We start from the raw sequence: 24,040 nt of genomic DNA on the forward strand, positions 1-24,040 counted from the left end.
TTTGTTGTTTTTGAGCTCAGGACCTGAACTCAGCAAAACAGAAAAACACACAAAAACAAAGTAATTGAACAGCACAAGGAGGGAAAATAACCAGCCTGTGAAAATCGTGCTCATGTTTCATTCAAAGATGTGTTTACGCTGCAGCTCGTTTTCTATGCCTTGGCAAAGACAAAACTCAAGGTGGCCAGTTGAAATTATCTACATGGAAAGGGCACTTAAATGTGAGGACTGCGGGAGAGAGTGTCACGAGTACAGTGTACCTGGAAACTCCGCTGTCAGTCTGAATTTGCCTCTTATATTCACCTTAACTTTACTTGACACCACATTACCCACACGCTCCGACCACCCACCCATCTTTCACGCTCCTTATTTAAATGCTTCTCCAAAGCAACAATGATCCAGCTACCTGCAATGAATGACTGGGTAATTTTCACTGATTCAGGGGGTACGGTGGTGCAGCGGGTTTGGCCTGTGCCTGCTCTCTGGTGGGTCTGAGGTTTGAGTTCTGCTTGGGGTGACCTCTGACAGACTGGCATCCCAGCCTGGGTGTGTCCCCTCCCCCTCCAGCCTTGCGCCCTGTACTGTTGGGTTAGGCTCCGGCTTCCTGTGACCCTGCTTGGGACAAGTAGTTTCGGTCAACGTGTGTGTTTTTTCACCATTTCAATTCAGGGTAGGTACCTTAACCAAGGGTACTACAGCTGGAGGTAGCATTCAGACCCAGGTCCCTTGAATGCAAAGCAGTGACTCTAACCCCTGCACAGCCAGAGGAACCTACACAAACCACAACCTCACAGCAACATTTTTATATTACTCCATTTCCAAAAAACTGTTATTGCAAGTGATATAGGGGATGATCTGGGTCACTTTCTGCAAAACTCTCAAAAAAGACTGACAGGTGCAGCTGGTAGGGTAGGGGTTAGAGCTACTGCCCTTGAACCCAATGGCTGTAGGTTTGATTCCCAGCTCTAGTACCCTTGAGTAAGGTACTTATCCTAAAATGCTTCAGTAAAATTACCCAGCTGTATAAATGGGTAACTAATTGTACCCTTAACACTAGGTTGCTTTGGAGAAAAGCATCAGCTAGAATCTAGCTGCTAGATGAATAAATGCAAATGGACTCTGTTGGTGACTTATGGAGCATAGGGAGGAATCATTACAGGAAATGTCAAAAAGGCCTTTTCATACAAACATGTGCACTCCTGCTGTCAGCAAATAATTTATTGAAAACATATTTGCAGTACACTTTAAAACAGGTCATTTAAGCACAGCAGTTGTAGGGAGGGTGAACACACAGTAACCGAATAAATTAAAAGCACGCAAATACACAGAGACATACATTCACACATACTTCTTGAGCTCCGATAGAAATTTCAGGCAAACCTGCGTCTACGTACAGCCTGCTGCTGTCAGATGCATATATGTATATACACAGACTGAAAAGTCCTGGTGTACGAGTGCAAACGCTCTTTAGTAGAAATTGCGACAGCAAACCAGAGGATATGGGGCACCAAACTAAATGGCTAAATGAGTTATAATTACATTGCTTGTCATATCCAGGTCCATACAAAGACATGCTTCTAAATAATAATAACAACAGTAATAATAATAATAATAATAATAATAATAATAATAATAAGTCACTAGTGCATATACCTTTAAGAAGGTCACTGAAGGTTATAGATTTAAATTAAAATTTGGTGATGGGGCATATATTCATCATGATAAAATATAGAGTAAGACAGCCTAATTTTCTAACCTGTTATCCCACTAGCTGCAAAATGGTCTCTCATAACAGCACTGGGTTTTTTATGAAATATCAATAGTAACAAAATACACACAATTGTGGGATTACAAGTGTAATCCTAGCAATGTGCCCTTCTGATCTGTAATACCGTCTCGGTCAAACAACCCGAAGCGGTTCACTTTCTGTGTCTCAGGGTTAGACGGGTTATAGACCTTTGATGAAAAACCAAAACAAGCTAAGAGCAAAAAAAAGGAGGGTTCGCTGGTTAAGGCTTCCACTGCCTTACTGCAGCATTTCTTACCAAACCGCTCCAGAAAACCCCACAATCTAACACAATTTAAGACCAAAAGGTGCAAATAAATCATAAGCAATTATTAAAGCAAATAAATAAGACATTTTTTAAGGACACTCATTTTAGGCCAAAATTACAATCAATAAATTGGTAAATCGAAGAGGATTGACAATATAACAGTATTTAGAGCGGGCCATACAATGCTTATGAAGACGTGACATGTGCTTCACAAAAAGCGTGGGTCTCTCCGACTGTCATCCTGCAACACGTCAACAGCTGTCCGAGGCCTCCAGACTTTCACTGTACAAACGGGAGGAAAGGCCCTGGGGCCGTGCAGTCGTGCACTGGGGTGCTGGTAAGGCGGGAGACATAAGCAGGACAGGGGACCTCTTACAGGTCTGGGGGGGGGGGGTTTGTGCTGTTTCTGTTTGGTCTCCACAGTCTCGAAGGAAAGTTGCCAATCCTCCTCCCAGCACCACGCAGCCTTGATGGTTCACCAAGTCTGCACACCAATACCCATGCACACACACCCAGGACGTGCTGTACCACCCCCTATCTGCAGGAGGTGCTGCGGCTTGTGGGTTCCGCATCAGTCCTCCCAACTCGGAACAAACGTCGAGACGTAAAAATGGCACTTCTTTTATGTTCCAGTTCGCTCCATCACATCCGCGGTTCCTTTACCCACAGTCAACACTACTCCTCGCTGGTCCACACCTCACACCTTTTCCCTCAACAAAAGGCATTACGGACAGGACCTTAGAGGACGAATTCCTGAGACAAACTGCAGCAGACTTAACAGCACAGCAGAGATTTGCAAAATGGTTCCGATTTCTCATTTTTCTTTCTTCTCTAAATGGAAGCAAAAGGCTACTTTAGTGTCACAAACTGGTGCCCACTGCAACATAATCTGGGTCTGGGGTGGTGGAGATAATTGCTGAAGAACAGGATCAGTGACAGGGGGCTGTAGGATCACATCCCAGGCTGGGAGTGCTGTTTGTATCCATGAGCAGATCGCATCACCTGACTTGTGTGAAACAACCAGCTTCATAAAAGGATACGTGTAAAAACTGAGACCGTGTAAAAGTGTAACAACATAAAAATGCAAATTACCTTGCCCAATTGGGTAAGGGCTGAAGAAATAACAACAAATAATACATGTAAATGAAATTCTTTCTGTATTCCCAAGTAAGAATTCTCCTGGACAAACAAAAAAAGGTAGTGTTACATTTGTCTACACTTTCACACCAGAAGGTGTTCTCTCATTTCCCTTTTTTGATCGCGTTTTCTCGTTCAGTTACGCTGAGAATCAACAGACTATTCGGGAACCACAAAGCAGCGCCTGGGTTCGAAAGCAAATACCACTGCATGTTACAGACAGAAACAATGCATCTGTCAGTGGAGACTTTTTTTGATTATGTTTAACTAACCTTCAAATATTATGGCAAACTGGCAAATTGTAATGGGGGGGTCCCCAAATGAAAATTGAAACAAAATAAATTAAATTATCATAATGACCTAACATCATTAGCTCCAAAACAAGGTAATAACGCCTGGAGATGAAGGACATGTGCAGTGAGGACGGCGTCAGCCACAGGCCCTATGATCCCCAAGTCACCAGCTCCCCTCAGGAGAACTTCACTCATGAGGAAGCGGGAAACGGCGGCAGGAAGCTGCTAATAAGTGATGTAACAGAATGCAACGAGTGAAATGTAGCACCTTGTCTCAAATGGGAGCATCGTTCAAAACAGAGGCATGGCAGGAGACCTGGTACACGCTGCTGTCCCTTTGCCACCCTGTGGGGTTGAGGGGGGAGGACTGCGAGTACTGAGAGAGTGCAGAAGAGGGAGAGGTCAACATCGTGGGAACAAGGAACTGGGAAAGCTAGGCTTTGAGCGATCTTCACCCAGAACTTTCATCAGGAGACTAGAGTCAGTCGTGAACAACCAGGCCAGTCGGGAGCAGAGTCACACCCTCATGGCCTGCCCCGCAGCAGCTGTCAGCGGCACAGTGGAACCGCAGTCATAGTCCATGTCTATGCTGGTGTGGCCTGCGCCGATCAGGCGCCCCTGGGGGTATTCCTGGATGTCCACCTGCCTGTCTCGAAAACTCTGGATATAACTCTGCGGGGGGAGAAGGAGAGAAGTTTCAGTATGAACTGCATCTTCCTCACTCGGTTCTACATCAGTTACACACATGACCGCTTAGTTAGCATGATGAAAACAGGAAAGGAAATACACGATACAGATAATTACCCTGCAGTGTCAGTGAACAGTGTAAAAAGAGAGGGAACATGGGAAAGAAAGAGAAGGGGGGAGGGGGATGAACAACTCACCGGGGAGAGCACGTCTCCATCGAAGCGACGGATGGGGTTGGGTTTCCTGCGGTAGGCGGGCTCGGGGTACAGCGGTTTCGGTGGGTGCGTGTGGTGGGGGTGCTGCTGCTGTTTCTTCTTCTTCTTCTTCCTTCCCTCCCGTCGCTCCTCCTTTTGGCGGATCCGCATCAGCTGGACGCGCCGCTGCTGGCGGCTGATGATCACTGTGGAGGGACAAGAAAGAGTGTAGGAGGCTACGTCCATACACACGGGCACACAACTACATCTACACACTGACAAACACGTACACACAGCCCTTATTATCATTCCAAGCCGCTGCAGATGTTGCCATCATCCCACCTTTTCTTGGACTGTGAGGTCTACACAACCCTGGCCAGAGCCAGAGAAGCTGCACCAGGCTTAGGATTCACTGCACTTGACTCCATCAGACCCTGCATGACCCCTTTAGTTCCGCTTCTCTTCTCATCCCCCTTCTTTGTCCTCTACCTCTCTTCTCCCCTCCTCTAACAAAACATAAGTTATCACCATGCCAACAGCTAAAGCCCACTGATTTAGCTGTGGCCATTTCTTTTCTCACACTCTCATCATAAATATTAATTTTCACATCACAGTCAAAGTTGGCGAAGTTCATACCAACATGTCCCCTGTAGCAAGGAGAAGCAGTACCTCCTGCTGTAACTGTAAAATACCACATTTTCTGTTACACCCCCAGTTCTCATCAGAGCCACAGGGGTCACTGCACAGCAATGTAAACACAAGGTTGCATGTGACTCCATGTTCCATAACAATAAGTACTTTTTTCTTTTTCGCAAAGGACCAGCAGCAGATGGCCACAGAATGTTAAGGGCAGTTGTATACCATCTGAGAAAAGAGTATCCCTCACGACAGCAGCCCACATTCATCAGATACACAAAGCCTGCCCCCCATGAGCGTGTCGTGTCCGAGCTCTCCAAATCACATCACTAGCAGCCCCTAGGCCACAGGGCTCCTCCAGCTTTCCAGAGTCTGTTTCCTTTCCAGTGTGGAGCCAATGCCCTTGCAAACTGCCCTCAATATCGCCGGAACCGACAGAGACGTCCTATGGAAATAGGTCGTGTAACCGTATATAAATAGTACCACAGTTCCCCTCCCAGTGCCTTAGACAGCTGGGGAAATCATCTCTAAATGAGCTCCTCAAACACGAAGTTCAAAGCGAAATGGAGACTCACCCTCAGTGTGGGAGTAGCCTTCCGCAGTCACCTTCCATTGGATGAGCACTCCAAGCAGTGTCAATACAGGCCACACCCCCAGGATGACCCAGGTGAACCAGCACACGCGTCGGGCCGGTGCCACCTTGATGCGCTCATACACGTAGTGCACCAGCGCAAAGAGCTCCGCAAAGTAGTCCACGGCGACAGTGATAACGGCGGCGCCAAAGACTGCCGTGGAGAGCGTGGTGAAGCAGCGCTGCCACTGCAGCGTGAGCACGGCGAAGAGCATGCCGGATCCCAGCAGCACGCCCAGGGGAACCCAGACCGTGCGAGGGTGGTGGAACTCCTCCATGACCACCAGTGCCGCCACGGCCACCAGCAGACCCAGCAATAGGCCGACCATGAAGAGGCCCACGCTACGAACCAGCATGGTGACCAGGCCACACAGCACACCGATGCCCAGACCAATGCCCGCGCTGGCCTCCACACTCAGCTGAGTGTCCAGCACACGCTCCTTGTAGCACAGCATGAAGATGACCACAGAGCCAAACATGAGGCCAGTCAGGAACATCACCGCCTTGAAGCAGCGGTACCCTGCAGGTAGGGGAGGCAAGAGTGCAGAGTGGCATGATGGGAGGCAAAGATGAGAGACAGAAAGGGGGGAGAATACAAAAAAATGAGAATGAGGAAAGACACAAGAACTGAGACACAATCCACATTTAGAACTAAAGCTCCTCTCGGTAGTGTCTCCATGATCACCATTGTTTCTCATCAGTGAGCTAATTTAGATTACACACCCTTTAGTCAATTACATGATGCTCCAAAGAACTCTTAGCCAATTATACACCTGGCTAATTCTTACTGGAACCATTCTGGGTGCAAGTCTTTCTCAACAATACAACTTCAGGAGTAGGGTTTTAAACCCAGGTCTTTCAGGTCTTCTATATGCAAAGCCACGACCTTAAGCACTCCCCTACCTCTTGCTTCTAGATCTGCCTTTGCCAATTTTCAAGCATCCAAAAATTCACCTTATCCCCACTGATCTGCCAAACAGCAGTCTGGACTCTTTGAGATTCTGCAAGATGGCTGTGTTGATTCGTAGCGGCCAGCCTAAGCTCATATTTGATCCAGAAGGGAGTGGAGTTGTAGGGAATGATGGTCTTCAGGAGTGTTTAATTAAAGTCTTCGGTGCAACTAAGAGGGTGTGTTAATTGTGCTCAGTGAGCCGACACTCAACCCCACTCAGGCGTGCAGTGCTAGCCTGATATCTGATTCAGCATGCGTCTTCGCAACACATTGCGCTTGTCAAGCCGTGCTCCCAGTAGGCTCGGCAACAGTTTGGCGACTCTCTCAAAGACACGGTCTGATCTCAACCAGCAGGAAATATCCCCTGAAACCTGCATTTTCTGTGTGTGCTGTAGTTTACGAGAGAAGTGCTGCAAAGTCATAGTCATAAGCATGGGAAATTAATTATTCACACCTGTCACCTGACCAGTTATTAAGCTGTGATTGGAGACAGTGATATGTAAGGCGCAGTCAGATAACACACTGGGGAGCACTTATAGGACCATCTTGACAGATCTGAGCCTTCTCACTGGCCTTGCTTTTTTCACTGTTGGAATCACGATACCTCAGTAGGGTTTTGGGTGTCTATCTACCATGGTTAGCAAATAAATACTGTGATCGCACTCAGACCTTTGCCATACAGCCAGAGAAACTTCCAGTCTGATACCTGTTTGATTGGTATAACGCTCCCATGGGATTTTCAGGAATTGTCTTAGGTATGTTAATGAGAAGCTATCAAGAAAACTCACCAAGCAGCTGTACAGAGAAAAACAATTCCTTAATGCAAAGTGGTTTGCCTTCCAGCCAGTAACCTTTTGCCACGCTCCCTTCTAAAATTCTCTGATGGTACTCTGCCAACACAATGGCTCTCACCAAAGAAGCAGTAGATGATGCCAAAGAGGCAGCACATGGAACAGACGACCGAAGGCACGATGTCATAGCGGCGCTCAATTCGCTCCTCACAGCTGTACAGGCGCTCTGGACTGCCGTCCCGTGACGGCGGGGCTAGCTTGAAGGCGAGGGTCATTGTGGACGCCATACTGCAAAAGGGGCTGGTGAAGGTGTAAGGATGGTCACTAGATGGGGTGGCGGTCAGGAGGAAAGACTAGGGCAGGGCTGGACAGGAAGGATCAGGGGGTCCTTCCTACCCACAAGGGTCCACCTGAGTGTAAAGAAGGAGAAACAGAGTTAGTGCAGAAGAAACAGGGCTGTGGTCAACACATACAAAACAAAAACACATAAATATGTATTTAACACATGTATAAACCTCATATTGCACAAATATGTAATGAACATATAGAATATATAGATTTGGCCCCCTACTTATGATTTGATTAACAATTGTTTTGCCAATGTAGGGGGCAGGGTGGTGCAGTGGGTTTGGCCTCTGCCTGCTCTCTCATGAGTCTGGGGTTCAAGTCCTGCTTGGGGTACCCTGGGATGGACTGGCGTCCCGTCCTGGGTGTGTCCCCTCCCCCTCCAGCCTTGCACCCTGTGTTGCTGGGTTAGGCTCTGGCTTGCCGCAACCCTGCTTGGGACAAGTGGTTTCAGACAATGTGTGTGTTTTTGTTTTTTCATACAAAGACAGCTGGCACACCAGCTCAAATCCCATTCCAAAGCTCCTCAGAGAGCAGCTGCAAATAGTTAGCATTGCCTTAAATTTTTCTAAAGAGTGTAAAAGAAGCAAACAGAAGATGAACATGCTGTAGACCATACTCTGCCTACTACTACATCTATCATTTTTGAGCCCTCAATGAAGTGCCACCTCTCAGTCATCCTTCACCTACATGTAACATCTCCTGCTCCAAGTTGATGTATAACTGTTGTTAGGGCTTCAGAGTAACATGCATTGCTTTTAAAATTTCATAGAATTTTGCTTTTACGTCTTATTATTATACTTGTGATAGGGGGTGCGGTGGCGCAGTGGGTTGGACTACAGTCCTGCTCTCTAGTGGGTCTGGGGTTCGAGTCCTGCTTGGGGTGCCTTGCGGCGGACTGGCGTCCCGTCCTGGGTGTGTCCCCTTCCCCCTCCGGCCTTACGCCCTGTGTTGCCGGGTAGGCTCCGGTTCCCCGTGACCCCGTATGGGACAAGCGGTTCTGAAAATGTGTGTGTGTGTGTGTGTGTGTGTGTGTGTGTGTGTGTGTGTTACACTTGTATTGGCTATTAATGAATTTGGTGTGAGTCACCAGTGAACACCAAAACCCTGGTGTAGTTCTTTCTTGGGCATTCTTATTTCCAATGTGGTGTAAATACTCTTGCCAAGGGATTCACAACACAAAGTAATTCTGGGTACATTACATGAACCCTGGGTCCCATTCTCAAAAACTCTATCACAGCATCCCAACTTGTAAAGCTGTCCTGGTCGCTGATGTTTACATTACTTTAATACATTTAGCAGACACTTTTCTCCAAAGCAACATACAGCTCAGAGTAAACAATAGTGCATTTCACTGACAGACATACAGATATAAACATGTGATTCTCATAGTAGAACCTCTTAGTTCAGTTTAGTCCAATTTGGCCTGGTAGCTGCACATAGATTTGATAACAAGCCCCCGGCCCACTCTGTGTCACATCTGACTTAGAAACTTTTGAATAACAAAGCAACTCTGGGTCCCAATTAAGTTTGAAAAGTAGGGAACCAACTGTTTTCCCAGTAACAAAATCTAGTCAATGAGGGTGGTAGATGTATGCCTCAAAATTACGTATTCAAACTGCAGGGTTTGGCTCCTACCGATTTCCTCCATCCTCCCTAAAGAGCCCTCGCTCTTCCTCTTGCTGTGGCAGAATATTTCAGATAAATCAGGAGCCAATAAAACTGATGACTAAAGCTGACATACATTATTGAGCATCAGAGGATCTCATTACAAGAGCGGGAAATGGCTGGATGCGCAGAGAACTCTGCTAATCATCCTGCTGTGACGAGATTTGCACATAGCCAAGACTGGCATCCAGCTCCGGCATCTGCTCATGCGACCGCATGCTCTTACTCCTTTTTTGTTTATTTCTATGGCACAGGTACGTTTCTCAACCAAACATATTCCCACCTACCTTGTACTCTGTCAAACGAGACACAATGCAATAACTAATCAAGAGACAAATGCATTATGTTCCGAGATTAAGTCTTCGATCAAAAATGTCAAGTTCAAGATGTTTAAGTTGCACATTGTGGAAAACACATACTCACTCTCAGAAGAGATTACTTCTTCTGTAGGTAAACAGAAAGAAGAAAACAAAATAAGCCCAGCCATCTGGGAGAAAACTGCCCCTTTGGGCCAGGAAGTAACATCGCCCATACTTTTTCCCTTTCGCAGCCCCGCACCAGTACCTCACCAGTCATCCCTTTCTTCCTTAGTTCCCTCCAATATCAGCCTTGATCCCTTTCTTCACCCTTCTCTGGTCCCTATCACAGCTTCTGATAGAAGGAAATTAGCCTCTAGGGATCAGCATGATTCTTTGATCACAAACATCCTTCACTGACAATCTTCATGGCCTGGCAACACTACCCAGTCACTTTCAAAACACACACACACACACACACACACACACACACACACACACACACACACACACACACACACACACACACAGCTCCACAGGAGTCTACCTCGCCCTCCAACTGAGGCCCAGCCAAGATGGACATCGGCTCCATTTACCTGTCTGTTGAAGAAGGCTACTGAATGAATTCACACACTGCAGGATGATGAGGACTTCAGGCTCTAACTCTGCTTCCCTTACCAGTGTTACACATAACACACACAGGCAGTGATTCCCATTTCAGTTCTGCTAGTGGCAAAGGATTAAGTGTCCTGTTTCAGTACTGTTATTGCCACAATGTCGTATGTGTCAGTGGTCTAGGTAACAAAGTGCCTTTTGTTTCACTGTGAAACTCTAGAGACTCACAATTAGGAGGAACATCAATTTTTCACAGCCAACAATGACACACTGAAAAGTGCTCGGGAGCCAGCTCTAAAGCGAACTAAAATGCCACTGTAATCCACTGAAAGGTTCTACATGTGGCACTCACTGTGAAAGTGGGTGTTATTTAAATATGCCCATTTTCTTTTTATCAATCAAAGTATCAAGTCAGAATCAAATTTGAGCCACGGTCCTTTGACGTGGAAATCGCTGATCTCTACTCTCTACAGCAAGTATTTCATTAACACAAGGCCAACACATTGCATTCTGATCTGATGCCTACAGCACTGCTGTCAAAAACAATACTCAAAATATGCAAACATACAGTTAAATTTTAGAAATACTCTAGTAAAAGTACCTATACAAAAAAATTCTTGAGTGGAAATAAAACGAATGTACAAAATCAAACTGAAAATAAATGGAAAAATGACTGTATCTTCAAATTTTGTAATAAAGTCATAATGCAAAGAGCCTGTGTATATTTCAGAACTGTAAAGGATATAGTTCCAAAATTATATATTCACTTACAGCTCTACAGTTGGAATTGCATGTTAACTGAAATCCTTCAGAGAAAAAATATTTTGCATTTAAATAAAATTATTGCTTTAACATAGATAATTTTTTAGTTCTTTTCAAACATTTAGGAAAATGCAGAATGCTATTTGTTAGTGTAATCCATGAATTCTAGCAAAATAGGAGAGACTTACCAAATAACACAGCCAAAAACAATTAAGACCTGCTTAACTTTAATACAGTTCAGCTCTTATACTATGGAAAAAACCTTATTGAACATAACTCCTTTCTCAGAGTTCAGAATTCCCCTGCCTGTAAACTAACTAGGTTGTTGATCAGGGCAACAAAAAACAACATGAAATTATGATTGGTCAATACTAAAATGTGATTGGTTTCACTGTTAGGGTATGCTATGATTGAGAGCAGGAAATGGCCAATGAAAACAACACATCACATGGGTAACTTACAATAACAGTAACAAAGTAAAGTGTTTTTTTTCTTCAAATGTACTTGAGGAAACAGTATCATTGCCAAAAAAAATAAAACACTATTTCTCCAGAAATATACTGAAGTACAAGTAAGTAAGAGAATCCATGGAATGCATTACTACCCACCTCTGGTCATTCTTACTGTTATGAGCATTTTGGTCTGTATAACATTGTTGAGACTGGGGACTCGCCATTTTTCTTTTTGTCCCTGGACCGCATTTCACATAAACACTGAGTTTGAAAAATTGCTACTGCAAAGGCAACTGATCAAAATTGTATCAAGTCAAAAAACTCAACAAAACTATAAGGCTGATATTCCTTAACAATATACTTCAATAATCTTGGTTCAAGTTGGACTTGTTGGGTTTAAGCAAGCAATAAAATAGGTAGCTGGGGCTGGGAGGACAGTGGGTGACAGACAAGAAGGCGAGTTCGGCAGCAGACTCATTCACAAACTCTCTTGACCCACTCACATGGCACAGTGTTGTCCAACTCCCACGCCCCATGAGTAATCTTGTCTTTTCTCAGAACGCGTGTTTGGAGAGGTAATTGCGGAGGAAGGATCCGGAGGGGTTGACTGCATGGCAGACACCGTACCCCTCCCCTGTGTTTCAGAGAGTGGCACAACCGCCCCCAGCTTCTCTTTTCCCACCCATCATAAAAACAGTGATTCCATCACAACACAGCTCTTTTTTAGCTATACTTTTGTTGCTATTTGTCATCTGTTCCTCTTTTATGCGAAGCAATGTTGTGGCAATTCATGGTAACTGTGTGATCCGAGGCTAAAGTGTGTGTCACATTCATCTTCTTTTTGTCTTGCAGAAAAACAAGAAATGAATATGCAACAGTTGAAAGACTGGTGATACTACTACTATCTCAACAACCCACTGCATGTGGATTGTCATAACAACTGAGAAATGCAGGATTCTGGGTAGTTGCAAATTATACGGGGCACGGCCAATAAAAGAGCAGCCTGACACCCCTAGCAACAGCCCAAGAGCCAATCAGTGGCTCCGTTCGCCTTTCTTGTTCTGTATCTCTCCAATGCAGCCAGCAATAAAGACTCTGTTTCCCTCTATCAACCTCGCCTTTGAGAATATACACACAGACACACAAACTGCCAAAAAGCAATCAGTGAACAGTGCCTTGCCTTTAGCTGACAAAACCTTGACCAAGAGACAAGCATTTGCCTGGTTTTTATCAAAAGGGATTGCTGTTTGCTGTATCTGGCCTCTGCCCAGCCATGAATGACAAAACCAAACAACATAGAATCCAACAAACAACATAGACATGAGAGAATCTTGTTGTAGAAACTTGTGTACACGATGTGTGTGTTCTCTGGTAGGAACGTGACTGAATGGGCAGGCTGGTATATCGTTGAAAGAGAGGAATTTAGCACTCATCACCTGGTGATGAAGCATGCAAAGTGTGAGGGAGCGAGAACCAGGAGGGTGTAAAGGGAAAAAGACACACATGAGGAAGCAACATGGAGTAAAAAAAGTCAATTCCCATACTCAGTTTTAGGTTGGCTTGGTCTGGGTGCTAAGTGAGGGTGCCATCTGGAGATGGCAGGAGATGGTGGCAGTAGGTGGCACAGTGGTCAGGAATGTTACCCTGCAATCAGAAGGACCCTGGCTGAAATCCCCACTCTTGCTATAGTACCCTTGATCAAGGTACATACCCCAAATTGCTCCATTGAAAATACGCTGCTTTATAAATGAGTAAATAATTGCAAAATTCATTATACAGCACTGTAATTTGCCTTGGACAAAGGCATCAGCTCCACAAAAGTTAATAATAATATAATGATTATCCTCACTACAAAGTAGACCCATGATTATTCCAGTCCATACAAACAAATCGCACAAAATTACATGATGAAATCAAAACCCAGCTTCCCAGTGAGAAATATCACGTTGCGTCTGCATGGCACTCCTTTAGCACATAAGACAGTTCTCCCACTCGCTACTGAATCTACAGCCCTATGTTGGGTCGCTCTCCCTTTGCCAGGAAAAACCAGCCAGGTATAGTGCCTCCTACTGTCTCAGAGGAACGCATCAGCTCTGACAAACTGCAACAGCAGGGGTTATAAAGCTGAAATCTCTGCATGAACCTTTCAGAGGAACCAGCAGGAGTTTTAAACAGGCAGGAGAGACACATCTACTGAACAACCCCTGCTCTGGGTGGGAAAAGTGCATAAGGCATGAACATCATATGAAATGACATTTAATTGCTACACTTAGGGGTAGCAGCAATTCCACCTCTGGTGTTCAAACCCACAATTTTTTTTGGCACACCAAGCCAAAAGTGCTACACCACCTGCTGTGGTTTGCTTCTTCCCCTTTCTGGTAGTTTCTAGCTGTAGTTAACACACCCTGACCATATCCACTCGAGGACTCAAACATATACCATAAATTATAGAAAAACAGATGGCTTTGACAGTGAAGACCATTACCAGAGGCAGTGGATGTTAGTTATTGATGCCATCTGCATGTCTTTCTCCACCCCTGAAAAGCTTTTTCGAACACCGCCCTTCCCACCCACCCCAATCCCCAAAACTTTGTCTGTGTCTGGTTTAGAGAGTTTATATTGGGTCAGCGGAGCCACCACGTTGACACGCTGACCCAATCAGACAACGGGCTGAACATCTGTTCCCCGGTTGACCCCAGATGCTCCAGTACCCCCCCCCCCCCGAAACCCCCACCCCAACTCAGCCTGGTACAGAGCTCATTACAGTACATCTGGATGGGGATTTGAAAACAGCAAATGACCTGTAGACCCAGGGTGAATGAACTAAAACTCCATCAATATAGCATGATGTTCTGTTTGTTCAAACACTGTGGATAAGAAAAAATAAAGGAAAAAAAATAATACCAAAAAGAATAACTGGCAAAAAATATTATCTCGAAAAAAAAATCTAAACACAGCAGAAAGAATACCTGAATATATAATACATAGATACACATATAATATATACTTTATTTATTATCCATATATACTTGGCCACTGTGACACCCCTCCAAAGATTCCAATATTATAAAAATGTTTTAAAAACCCAATGTGAACTCATACAGCGCTGGGTGAAAGTATGCAAATCCCTTGTGTCCCTTAGCTTCACCACAAAATCGTTATATAATGAGAACCAGTCTTTTTCATCTGACATAACAGATGTGTCATTTCCAATTCCATGTGTTGGTTTAGAGGATATCATGTGTGTAGGAGAAAAATGGAAGTATTGCAGGTGCAAGAATAAGTGAAGCCCAAGTTGCATTGGTTAAACAAAGTAGGTATGCAGAATCAGGTGTGTAAATCATAATTACTTATTCATTTTCAGGTTTAAATTTTAATTTTTAATTTTCTATTAAGGATAATGACCATGCCTATAGGGTCCACACATTTTCAAGCAGCGCTATACTGTATGTCTAAACTACAGCAGCTCCATGTGATGTGGAGAAGGAAATGTGTTCAGCAGCTCTCCGTGCGCTACGACATACACACAGCTGACTGAAGATGAGCGAGAGGTAAAAGCAAATGTATCTACATCATTGCACTCCACAGCATTCAAAACGGACCACACTGCAAATCAGGGCACTTCAGGCATTGCGGATGCAAGCCGAAAAAATAAAAGCAAGCAGTCGGTAAAGTGGATTGCAAGCTTCCCTCAGACAGTGCAGACTCTGGGGATAGAGGAAGCGGAGCCTGCACGGTTCACTCTGTACACCTCATTGCGTGAGGTCCCATTTTAAAATTGCATAAGACCACCACGGGGGTGTGTGTGGGGGGGGGGGGTGGTGGCCTACGTGTGTGGGCCAGGCGCAGATGTGATCACGCTAACAGTGTTTGCTGTGTGTTCTCCAGTCTTCAGAAGGGAGGGATGAAAAGCCCTGTAGTTTATATGACATCACTGAGTCACACTGTTGGAGGGGATATACCAGAAGACTCCTCCTTTTACCCCCTAAGAAGAAATCAACAAAACATGGAATGAAACAAGACACTTGATCCTAGAAGCTGCGCTGGGTCTCCTATAACTAATGCTCTGCCATTCTGTAATGCTCTGCTGTGTTATATTCCAGCATCCATTCTTTTCAGTAAGTCATCCAGCAACCTACTAATGCAATTAATCATTTTAAAGTAAATCTTTTCAAATTTTTTGTGGCACTGCTGAGTAGAGATGTAATAGCCCATTTGAATACGGAAAAGAAAAATGTTCCATGCAAGTTTAAAGGCAGGTTCTCCATTTAATTAAGAAAATGATCATAATGGGGTTGGAAGTGGGATATCATTACAAACAGGGCTTAACTTTTTTTTAGAAAAAGTGTCATATACACTCATTTTTAATGGGTTTTGGGCTGTACTGTAAGAAGAGTTTGTGTGCAGATGCTATCAGTCACAGTGTTCTTGTAAAAGGGAAAGATACACAGGCTGAAAATCCCTGTCATCACTGTGGCCTGCATCACTCTGCACCGGCCGAACGTCATCCCACCGTCGTGATCTACAGGGTGAGGTGCCGCTCTCCTGCGTGATGCTTTCAGCGTCCCACATCCCCCACCCTACCATCAGCAATCTGTTACCTCCACCCATGTCCAGGAGTACAGTCTGTTCAGGACACTCCCACGCTCCCCGGATCAGCACGCTTGCTCCACTGGCAGCCCTGCTAGGTCACGCCTCCCCGATGATCAGCCTTTCAGACTCATTCACGGTATGTCGCTGCCATGCATGTTGAATGGATTCTCATTTCTTGGCTCTTCTGCTGGTCACGGTCATGTCCTGAGACCACAGGGAACACGTGGTGAGCTGGTGGTGGGTTAGTGACTCTTGTCACGCTTCGTCTGCCAGTCCTCCCTGTATAGTACAGCAGTCTGTCAACCACGGCAGCAACACAAATCTAATATACCACCTCCAGACGAATCCCTGAGAAGACATGAACTGTGATAAAAGTCTTTATCACAATGTGCCTCTTCTAATACCTTTTATCTTTATGCAGCATACCAGCTTTGCATTTACCCCACCAATAACTTAAGTAGAGCAGCACTGCTTAAATGTTCAACACTCGCCAAAAAAAAGTAGCGAGTTCTGGAAATTCACTGTCCAACACCCACGACTGAAAGAGCTTAGCATTTGGGCCCTGTAACTAAGCTAATATCTACTTCATCTGCTAGAGCTGCTGGAATCACTCCTGCAAAACAGTTGTGCTCACCTTACCACCATGCCAGGAGATATTTCTAGAGCAAACATTGTTGATTGACAATAAGTTAGTTTTTGCTTAAGGACACCATATAGGACAGCTAGCGGACTACAGTTGTCGGACCCTGTGCGTAGCCACCCTTCTGCAGGATGAGATATGAAGATGTGCTGCAAACAAATGGGAAATGGACACTAAGCCCACCCAAACCGCCTGGAGTCAGGTAGGGCTGGGTAATCGCACACGACAAACGAATCTGCTTTCCCCAGGCTGCTAACAACCCGAGTGATGTCCTCCTGCAGACGAGACCTGAACCAGGAGAGCAGAGCTGCAGAAGAAAGGATCGAGGGTAGATGAGCCACAAAAGAGATGTGCCCAGCATCCGCTTCTGACTTTACCGCAGTGTGTCTGTTTCACACGATTAGGACCTCGCAGGTTCTTATCAGGTTTATTAGGCTGCAAACAGAGTCCCGCTTGTAGCTTTAAAGGGATACTCCTCAGGCCACCAAAGCCCCCATTAAGACTCTCAAGGACTGTGACTTACAGGCATAAATCGCACATTATTCATGAGTTCTGGTGCCCCTTTGTAGCGATAGGAGATTTACAGGAAAACTCATGGTTGCAGCATTGACAGTTCTCAGTGACCTTCCACTCTTATTACCACACCACCAGTATAAGTCCCGAAGGGAAGTAAACACTGTTTGAAATATTTAGAAAGAAATAAGTAAAATAAATACACAAACATAAATAAATAACGTACTGGTAACTATGGCATTCTGACAGAGTCAAAAACGACTCTTGGCCCGAACACCCATGCAAATTGATGGTAAGCACGCGGCCGGTGCCGCTAGGTAAACGTGACTCGTGATGTGGAGCGCATCGACTGCTGTATTGACAGGGACAGCCTGCAGCGCTACAGGGAACAGGCAACAAGCCAATTAATCCAGTGGACTTCTCTCCTCAGTGGAATGCTATGACCATGCGACCAGTGCATCCAGGATTGGACCGCAGGGAAAAAAAAAAAATCAAAGCCTGATCTGAGAGAAGGCAGCTCTGGACAAATGCAATAACTGTATCATGTGGTAATTAGAGGGAAGTGTAATGAGCCTTTTCCTTTCACTTCCGTTACAGTCATTATACCTCAACCTTATAGGGCTTGTGGTTAATTAGGGACTGTGGTCGTTACCAGGTAAGACACACCGGGTGAAAATGAAAAGTACAACTTAAAGAAATCCAAGCTTATTTATACAGAAAAATATTTAATTGTGCAACAGGAATAGCCACACACACACAATGAAACGTCAAAGCAGAAAAAGATAACAAGCTAAAGTTAAATCAGATCCCTGCAGTACTACCCTTCATGTCGCCTCTCTTTTCCTTCTTTGCTAAAGTCACAGATGGCCCTTCATGCTCAGCTTGTTAGCAAGAGCCAGCTGTGCCCCATTCGCAAGGCATGGAGATAAACAGAGAAGTCTAGGACCTGGGCAGGATGCTCGATGACCTAACGTCCAGCCCTGATGGACTCCTGGGTGGCTCCAGGCCCCAGCGTTGGACATGGCGCTCCACGGTGTCCAAAAACAGAAAGCAACTCTAGTAACCCAGCACAGTAGTAACTAAATTTATTTATTTTTCTTCTAATAAACTTGCAATGAGCTTGCCGCAGTTCTGCAGTGGGACTATGGGATTCGGGCAGTGTGGGTGGAGGGAGACAGCGGACGTATCTCGCTGAGTGAGCTGCCAGGAAGCTGGGAGAGGCCCCGGACCGCAAGCGACAGACAGTCGCTTTCGCAGCCCGGCGGGTCTCTGGCACAACAACGGTAGAATGAGGTCAGGCCCGGCCAGGCTGGCACAGAAGAACATTTGGTGACCTTCTGTCCCTCTGGATCTGAAGTGTTTGGGGGGCATCACTGTGGAATGGTCCAGCAGACACAGGGATTAAGGTGAGATCAGGAAAAATAAATTCAGCATATGAGCTCTGGGCTAGGATCTCCTGGATTACAGATCAGACAGCTGGGGCCAGGGGACCATTGCAAAAACTTGTCTGTTATTACAACTCATTACATGCATTTAGGAAACTTGCCAACAGATAATGAGACATGACAAAGGAATTCTATCAGGAATGCAGGTATCCTGCAGTTAGTGAACAGCAAAACACCCAACTAAGCTTCATAAAAAGCAACAGACTATCCCATTTGAATACAACTGTCACCCCTGCTGCTCCCATTTTTCACTCACAATTATTTATTCAAACTGAGTGTTTAATGGAAAATCCAAGGTGAATTATTGCAGTTCTCTGAATTCGCGGTTCAACCTGGAGCAGAGACATCTGTCTGAGACAAGGCTCAAAGCATAAATCAGAGTTGCACATCAAATATTCTGTAGACACACACAGTTTGGCTGAGACAGGCACTTAAAATGCAGTGAAAAAAAGCTCAAGGGTTAGGAATGGACCTTGATATTCAATTTAAAACTGGCTTCAACCCAATGGACAGGAAGCCAAATGTGGAAATCAGATCAAAAAGCAAAGACTTCTGTGACAATGACTTCACCGTGGGCGATGACACTCTTAACTTACCGGTTTTCAAACCTTTACCTCTGAACTGTCTGCACATTAACTAGACAAATAGGCTTTCATATCCCTGCTGCTTGTCTTCTCCTGGACTTTGCTAAATAAATAACTGAAATCAGCACATGTACTTATAAACTTGACACTGATTCAACACCAACGGTGGCAAACACTGGGGGAGTTAATAAGGGAGGGTGCGACAGACAGTGATGTCACCCTCGAATGTAAAGGACGTGAAGCATGACTCCTTTAGTAAGCCTCAGAACTAGAGCTTTATTGATGTGCATAGCATCTGCCTCGTTCAGTCGTAGCTGTGCCCTTTCTATCCTCCCCTCCGAGGACCACTTAGTTACACTCGCATGTTGATTTCGCCATGGGGGGTAAAACACCTATAAAAACGTAGCAAAACAAGTTAAATATTATGTTGTTTCTGAACGGCAGCGGATAATTTGGACAGTCTCTCAACGTGCCAAACTTGACTTCAAATGTTGGGTGGATGTGCGGCAGTATGGGGACCCAGCAGTCCAAGTGACAGCTAGCAATGCCCCCACATGTTTTGGAAGAGATAGGAACAAAATTCTGTTGTTTTTTTTAAAACATGCCAGAGATTTGTCTCCCGTGTCATGCCTTTTTATCAGATCTCTTCTTCCGTTGCACCTTGCAAAGAAAATCGGCGTCAGTCTGCAGCGCTCTGCCGGTCTGAACAGACACCAGTGCAGCAGATTAATGGGATTACCCTGGACTTTCACTCCCATTCCCTCACTGTCCTTCCGGCATCCTTCCTTGCACCACCTTGGAAAGTTGAAAAAAAAAAAAAAAAAAAAGAAAAAAAAAACCATATGGTGCCAGTTGCTGCTTGATTGAATTAATTCCAGACCCCTAAGGATTTTTGTTATCACATTAATACCATCAGCTCACAGTGTCCACTTTAAAGGATCGATTTTATAGCCCAAATCAGCCAACTACACATTTCCAGTTAGTTACATTATTCTGTTCTGCAATATTCCATTTGTTTTCCAGAATATCATAATTCTGTGCCTTGCAAAATGCTCCCGCTCTTCGCTCTCAGGTTTAGCACCTATTCAGCTTTATATCCACCCAGAGATGGGTGTTTTCACTCCTGGAATGTCCACTGTATGCTCACCACACACACACACACACATACACACACACACACACACACACACACACACACACACACACACAAAAACATCACTTTTTCTTCCCCCTGTCCTTCTTCCATTAGAAAGCACAGTTATCAGTGACCCATTATTCAGTGGACTGGACAAATCATACTAACAGTGCTCAAACACACACACACACACACACACACACATGCAAGCATTGCCATAAAAGACAGCCAGCTTATTAAATCTCTACAGGAACCTATTGGTGGCCTAAATATTTAATTGTGATGTTAATTTAGTCATACAAAGCACACATCAATATGACTTATACACAGGACTGTTATGTCATAACTCTACAAACTTTAAAAAACTCCACTGTTCAGCAGTTGCCGGGGCAATCGATGGAATCCACGTGCCAAATGCACTCCCCACCCCTTCCTCTCAGTGCCTGGGCCAGTTAGCCCCAGCAGGAGCTTCCTGCCAGCTGGCACGGACCCCCGCTGCCCTCCCTTTCCACCCCCCATCCCGAGTCACTCAACCTACTGAATTCATGCTCCACGCCAGCAAATCCACGTGCCACAAGTGACACACGAGGGTCACGCTCACCGCAATTGCAACCATGCTCTGAAAGTCACACACTCGCACGAGCATGTGCGCATGCAGATGCATACAGGTGCTGACAAAGGCGCCACTCTCCACAAAGGTCCGCACTGACGGCGTACGTGGAAATGCTGCAAGACAGCTGTAACACTGACCCTCAGCAGAAGATTTTATTAAATCACCAGTACTCTCCAGAAATGAGCAACTTAGTAATCGGTGGGTTTCGCTCACTTCGTTGAGGTGTTATAATCGGGGGGCCAGGCTGTGAAAAAGGCTGAATTCAGTGAACAAACAACGTGCGGCATGTGCCTAGAGCCATGCGTGTACACGAGCGGCACACTGAGCAGATTGCAGCGACTCCGCGTCGCTGCGAAGCAGGGCTGTGTTGTCGTCAGCATGGTGGCGTGAGAAGAACGTGAGCTCAGCGGTCTGAGGAGGTGTTGGGAAACCGTGGAGGAACACAAAGGCCTGTGCCGCCGTCTGTTTGCCTTCGGTCCTCTGGGCAGAGCTGTTACAGGAGAGACTTGAGACAGCTTGTTTCTCACAGGCGTCAAGCTGCTTCTATCTACATTTGTTGTTTTTCCTTTTCGAGCATGTATGAACAGGACCTTTTTGTACTGGCGGTGGGTGCCTTGGAACACGTGCACTTTGAATACGTAACAAGGGAGAACATGGATTGACAGGAGGCACACGGAGACACAGACACACAAAATGGTCCAGAGGAGCAGTACTGGATGTGTCATGTGACTTGATGCGTATTAATGACTCCATTCCACTAGCATCAGGGTCCACTTTGCACGGTGTTTGTGTTTGAGTGTTTCAGAAGGCTTTCTTTGGTGTTTCAAGTGTCCCTTTAATGTCTCCACGATGTCTATTTAGTGTTTCTTCAACGTTTCTACAATTTTCTCTAGTCAGTGCTTCTGAAATGTTTCAGCAGTGTTGCTTTAACACTTGTGCACTTTAACAGCACTTTTTGGTGTTTCACAAGTGTTGAGTGTTCCTACAAGAATGTTTTAACAGGATTTATGCAGTCTTGCAGTGTTTTTTTTTTTTTTTTTAAACTGATTTTCCCTTTTATTGAAGGGTGGCACAGTGAGTAGTGCTGGTGTCTCACAGTGCCTGGGTGGTGTGAGAGGACGTTGGGTTCGATCCCCACTCAGTCTGTGGGGACTTTGCATGTTATCCCCATGTCTGTGTTGATTTAATCTGGGTGCTCTGGTTTCCTCACACAGTCCAAGTAGTAGTAGTAGTGTATCTAGCAGTGATAATCACCTTCGTGAACAAGGTGTGTGGGTTGATAGCACTAGTACATAGAGTTCTGGAAGTCGTTTTGAAGAGAAGCGTCTGCTAAATAAATAAAAGTATGTAAAGATTTTTGCAATTTCTCAACAGTGTTTTTAATCGTGTCCTCTGTGTATCTGGAGTGTTTTTTACAGCGCCTCAGCGGCGGTTCTTCCACGTTCCTCCAGTTCTCTTGGCCGTTTGAACACCGGTGGCTCGCGCAAGACCCGCGTGCACCACAGCCTCCTGACAGTGGCTGCCACACGTGACCGCTGCCGCGAGCAGGGGAACCGAGCGTGACGCGGCAGCGTCTCGCGCGCTTTGTTTACACTTCGTCATAATTTCACCCCACTTCGTCACGCAAGGAAAAAAAAAATCGCTGTAAAGGCAATAAGGCATGAAAAAACAATTAAAGGAAAACAAAAACACAGACATGGGGGGAAACGGGGAGGAGCGGTAATAACAGTGTGATCAAGACAAACACGAGCGATGTGTGTCACAAAACATAACATAATAAATCTCAGAGGTTAACACATGCCGACGAAGTGTAGCAAACAATGTATTTGGGACTCAGTAAAATATGAGATAAAGAAAATAATCAGTGCAGCAGTTTTCAGTCTAAACGGATTCGCGCGAGTCAGGAGTGTTACATCAGAATCAATCAACTCTCATTCCCACGGACCGGTTATTTTAAAAGAAACGAATATATATATGGTCATAACTAAGTCCACGGTCACAGATCATAACGAACTGCGAAGTGCTCTTGTCGCTGCTGAAGTGCTCCAACCACGACTGCGATAAAACAAAGGAGGGGAGGAGAAGAGCACTTGAGTACTCACCCTCCTGAGCCTCAGGACTCAGCATTTAAACGGCGTCTCTGCCCACGAACCCCGCTGTCGATCGTTGATCCGATCGTCCAGCGTCCAGCAGCCCCCGTCCAGCATTCCCGTTGCAGAGCCGCATCTCCAGCAGCAGGACCTTCTCCTCACCAGCTACATCTTCCCGATCCGATCGCCAGCACGAGTGTGACACAGCCCGTCCGGAGACGCACCATCCGATCAACGCTGCCCCTGGAAGAATCTGCCGTTTTTCATCTGGGCGCGGTGGCTCGGCTCGGCTCGGTTCGGTTGGGGTTCGGGTTCGGGTTCGGGTTCCCGCGGGGTACCGATCCTCCTCAGAACCCGGAGTCTCAGAGTCCGGCTCCGAGAGGTGTGTGTGCACGCCGGAGCCCTGCCTCATATGCGCTCCATCCGGACCGTACCACCGCCAGGGGACCGGTGCGATCACACCCCTTTGTCTTGGTCCCACTCGTGCGTGGAAGCGCACAGACAGGGCGCTCAAGTGCCGCCCACGACAATGCCACTTGGATGGAACGTGGTGTGAAGAAGCAGTAAAATTCCTAGGGTACCGTCAGAGACGCAGAAGAACTCATCCTCTATTCCTGGAGGTCTGCAGTGGAGAGAAGACACCTGAATACATCAAAGCAAATCGTACATGATACGGTGCATAATTCACTGATACAGCATTGTATCGAGGTGCAGAAGATCTATCTGAGAAGAATGTGAAGTCATTGAAATGGAGCCGTACACATCCCCTTACGAGTCCTGGCAAAGTGACTATAAACAGGTTTGCATTTCAAGATTTGTCTCAAGCTGTCATCCCCAGGCTGCCTGTCCTGTGTCCTGTGCATTTGCGAAGGAGTTCTGTGACCCCCCAGTACACCTGTATCTCAGCTGTAACA

General features: G+C 45.7%; 1 protein-coding gene across 4 annotated transcripts; it reads right to left on the bottom strand.

Annotated features, from left to right (window-relative positions):
* Nucleotides 1-1,203: 1,203 nt before the first annotated feature.
* Nucleotides 1,204-23,773, bottom strand: LOC108918351 (transmembrane protein 198-B-like). 4 transcript variants are annotated; one of them, XM_018725508.2, is made up of 6 exons: nt 23,139-23,773; nt 16,115-16,310; nt 7,497-7,785; nt 5,577-6,152; nt 4,369-4,571; nt 1,204-4,156 (listed from the first exon to the last, which is right to left on the bottom strand). In XM_018725508.2, exons 3-6 carry the CDS (start codon nt 7,660-7,662, stop codon nt 4,001-4,003), a joined length of 1,101 nt encoding a protein of 366 aa, XP_018581024.1. In that variant the 5' UTR covers nt 7,663-7,785; nt 16,115-16,310; nt 23,139-23,773; the 3' UTR covers nt 1,204-4,000. The 4 variants fall into 4 exon arrangements, with proteins under 4 accessions (XP_018581024.1, XP_018581015.1, XP_018581041.1 ...); XM_018725499.2 differs by lacking the exon at nt 16,115-16,310; XM_018725525.2 differs by lacking the exons at nt 16,115-16,310; nt 23,139-23,773 and adding an exon at nt 8,058-8,093.
* Nucleotides 23,774-24,040: the final 267 nt, after the last annotated feature.

Source organism: Scleropages formosus, chromosome 14 (genome assembly GCF_900964775.1).
Source record: "Scleropages formosus chromosome 14, fSclFor1.1, whole genome shotgun sequence".
In the NCBI taxonomy this organism is placed as follows: Eukaryota; Metazoa; Chordata; class Actinopteri; order Osteoglossiformes; family Osteoglossidae; genus Scleropages; species Scleropages formosus.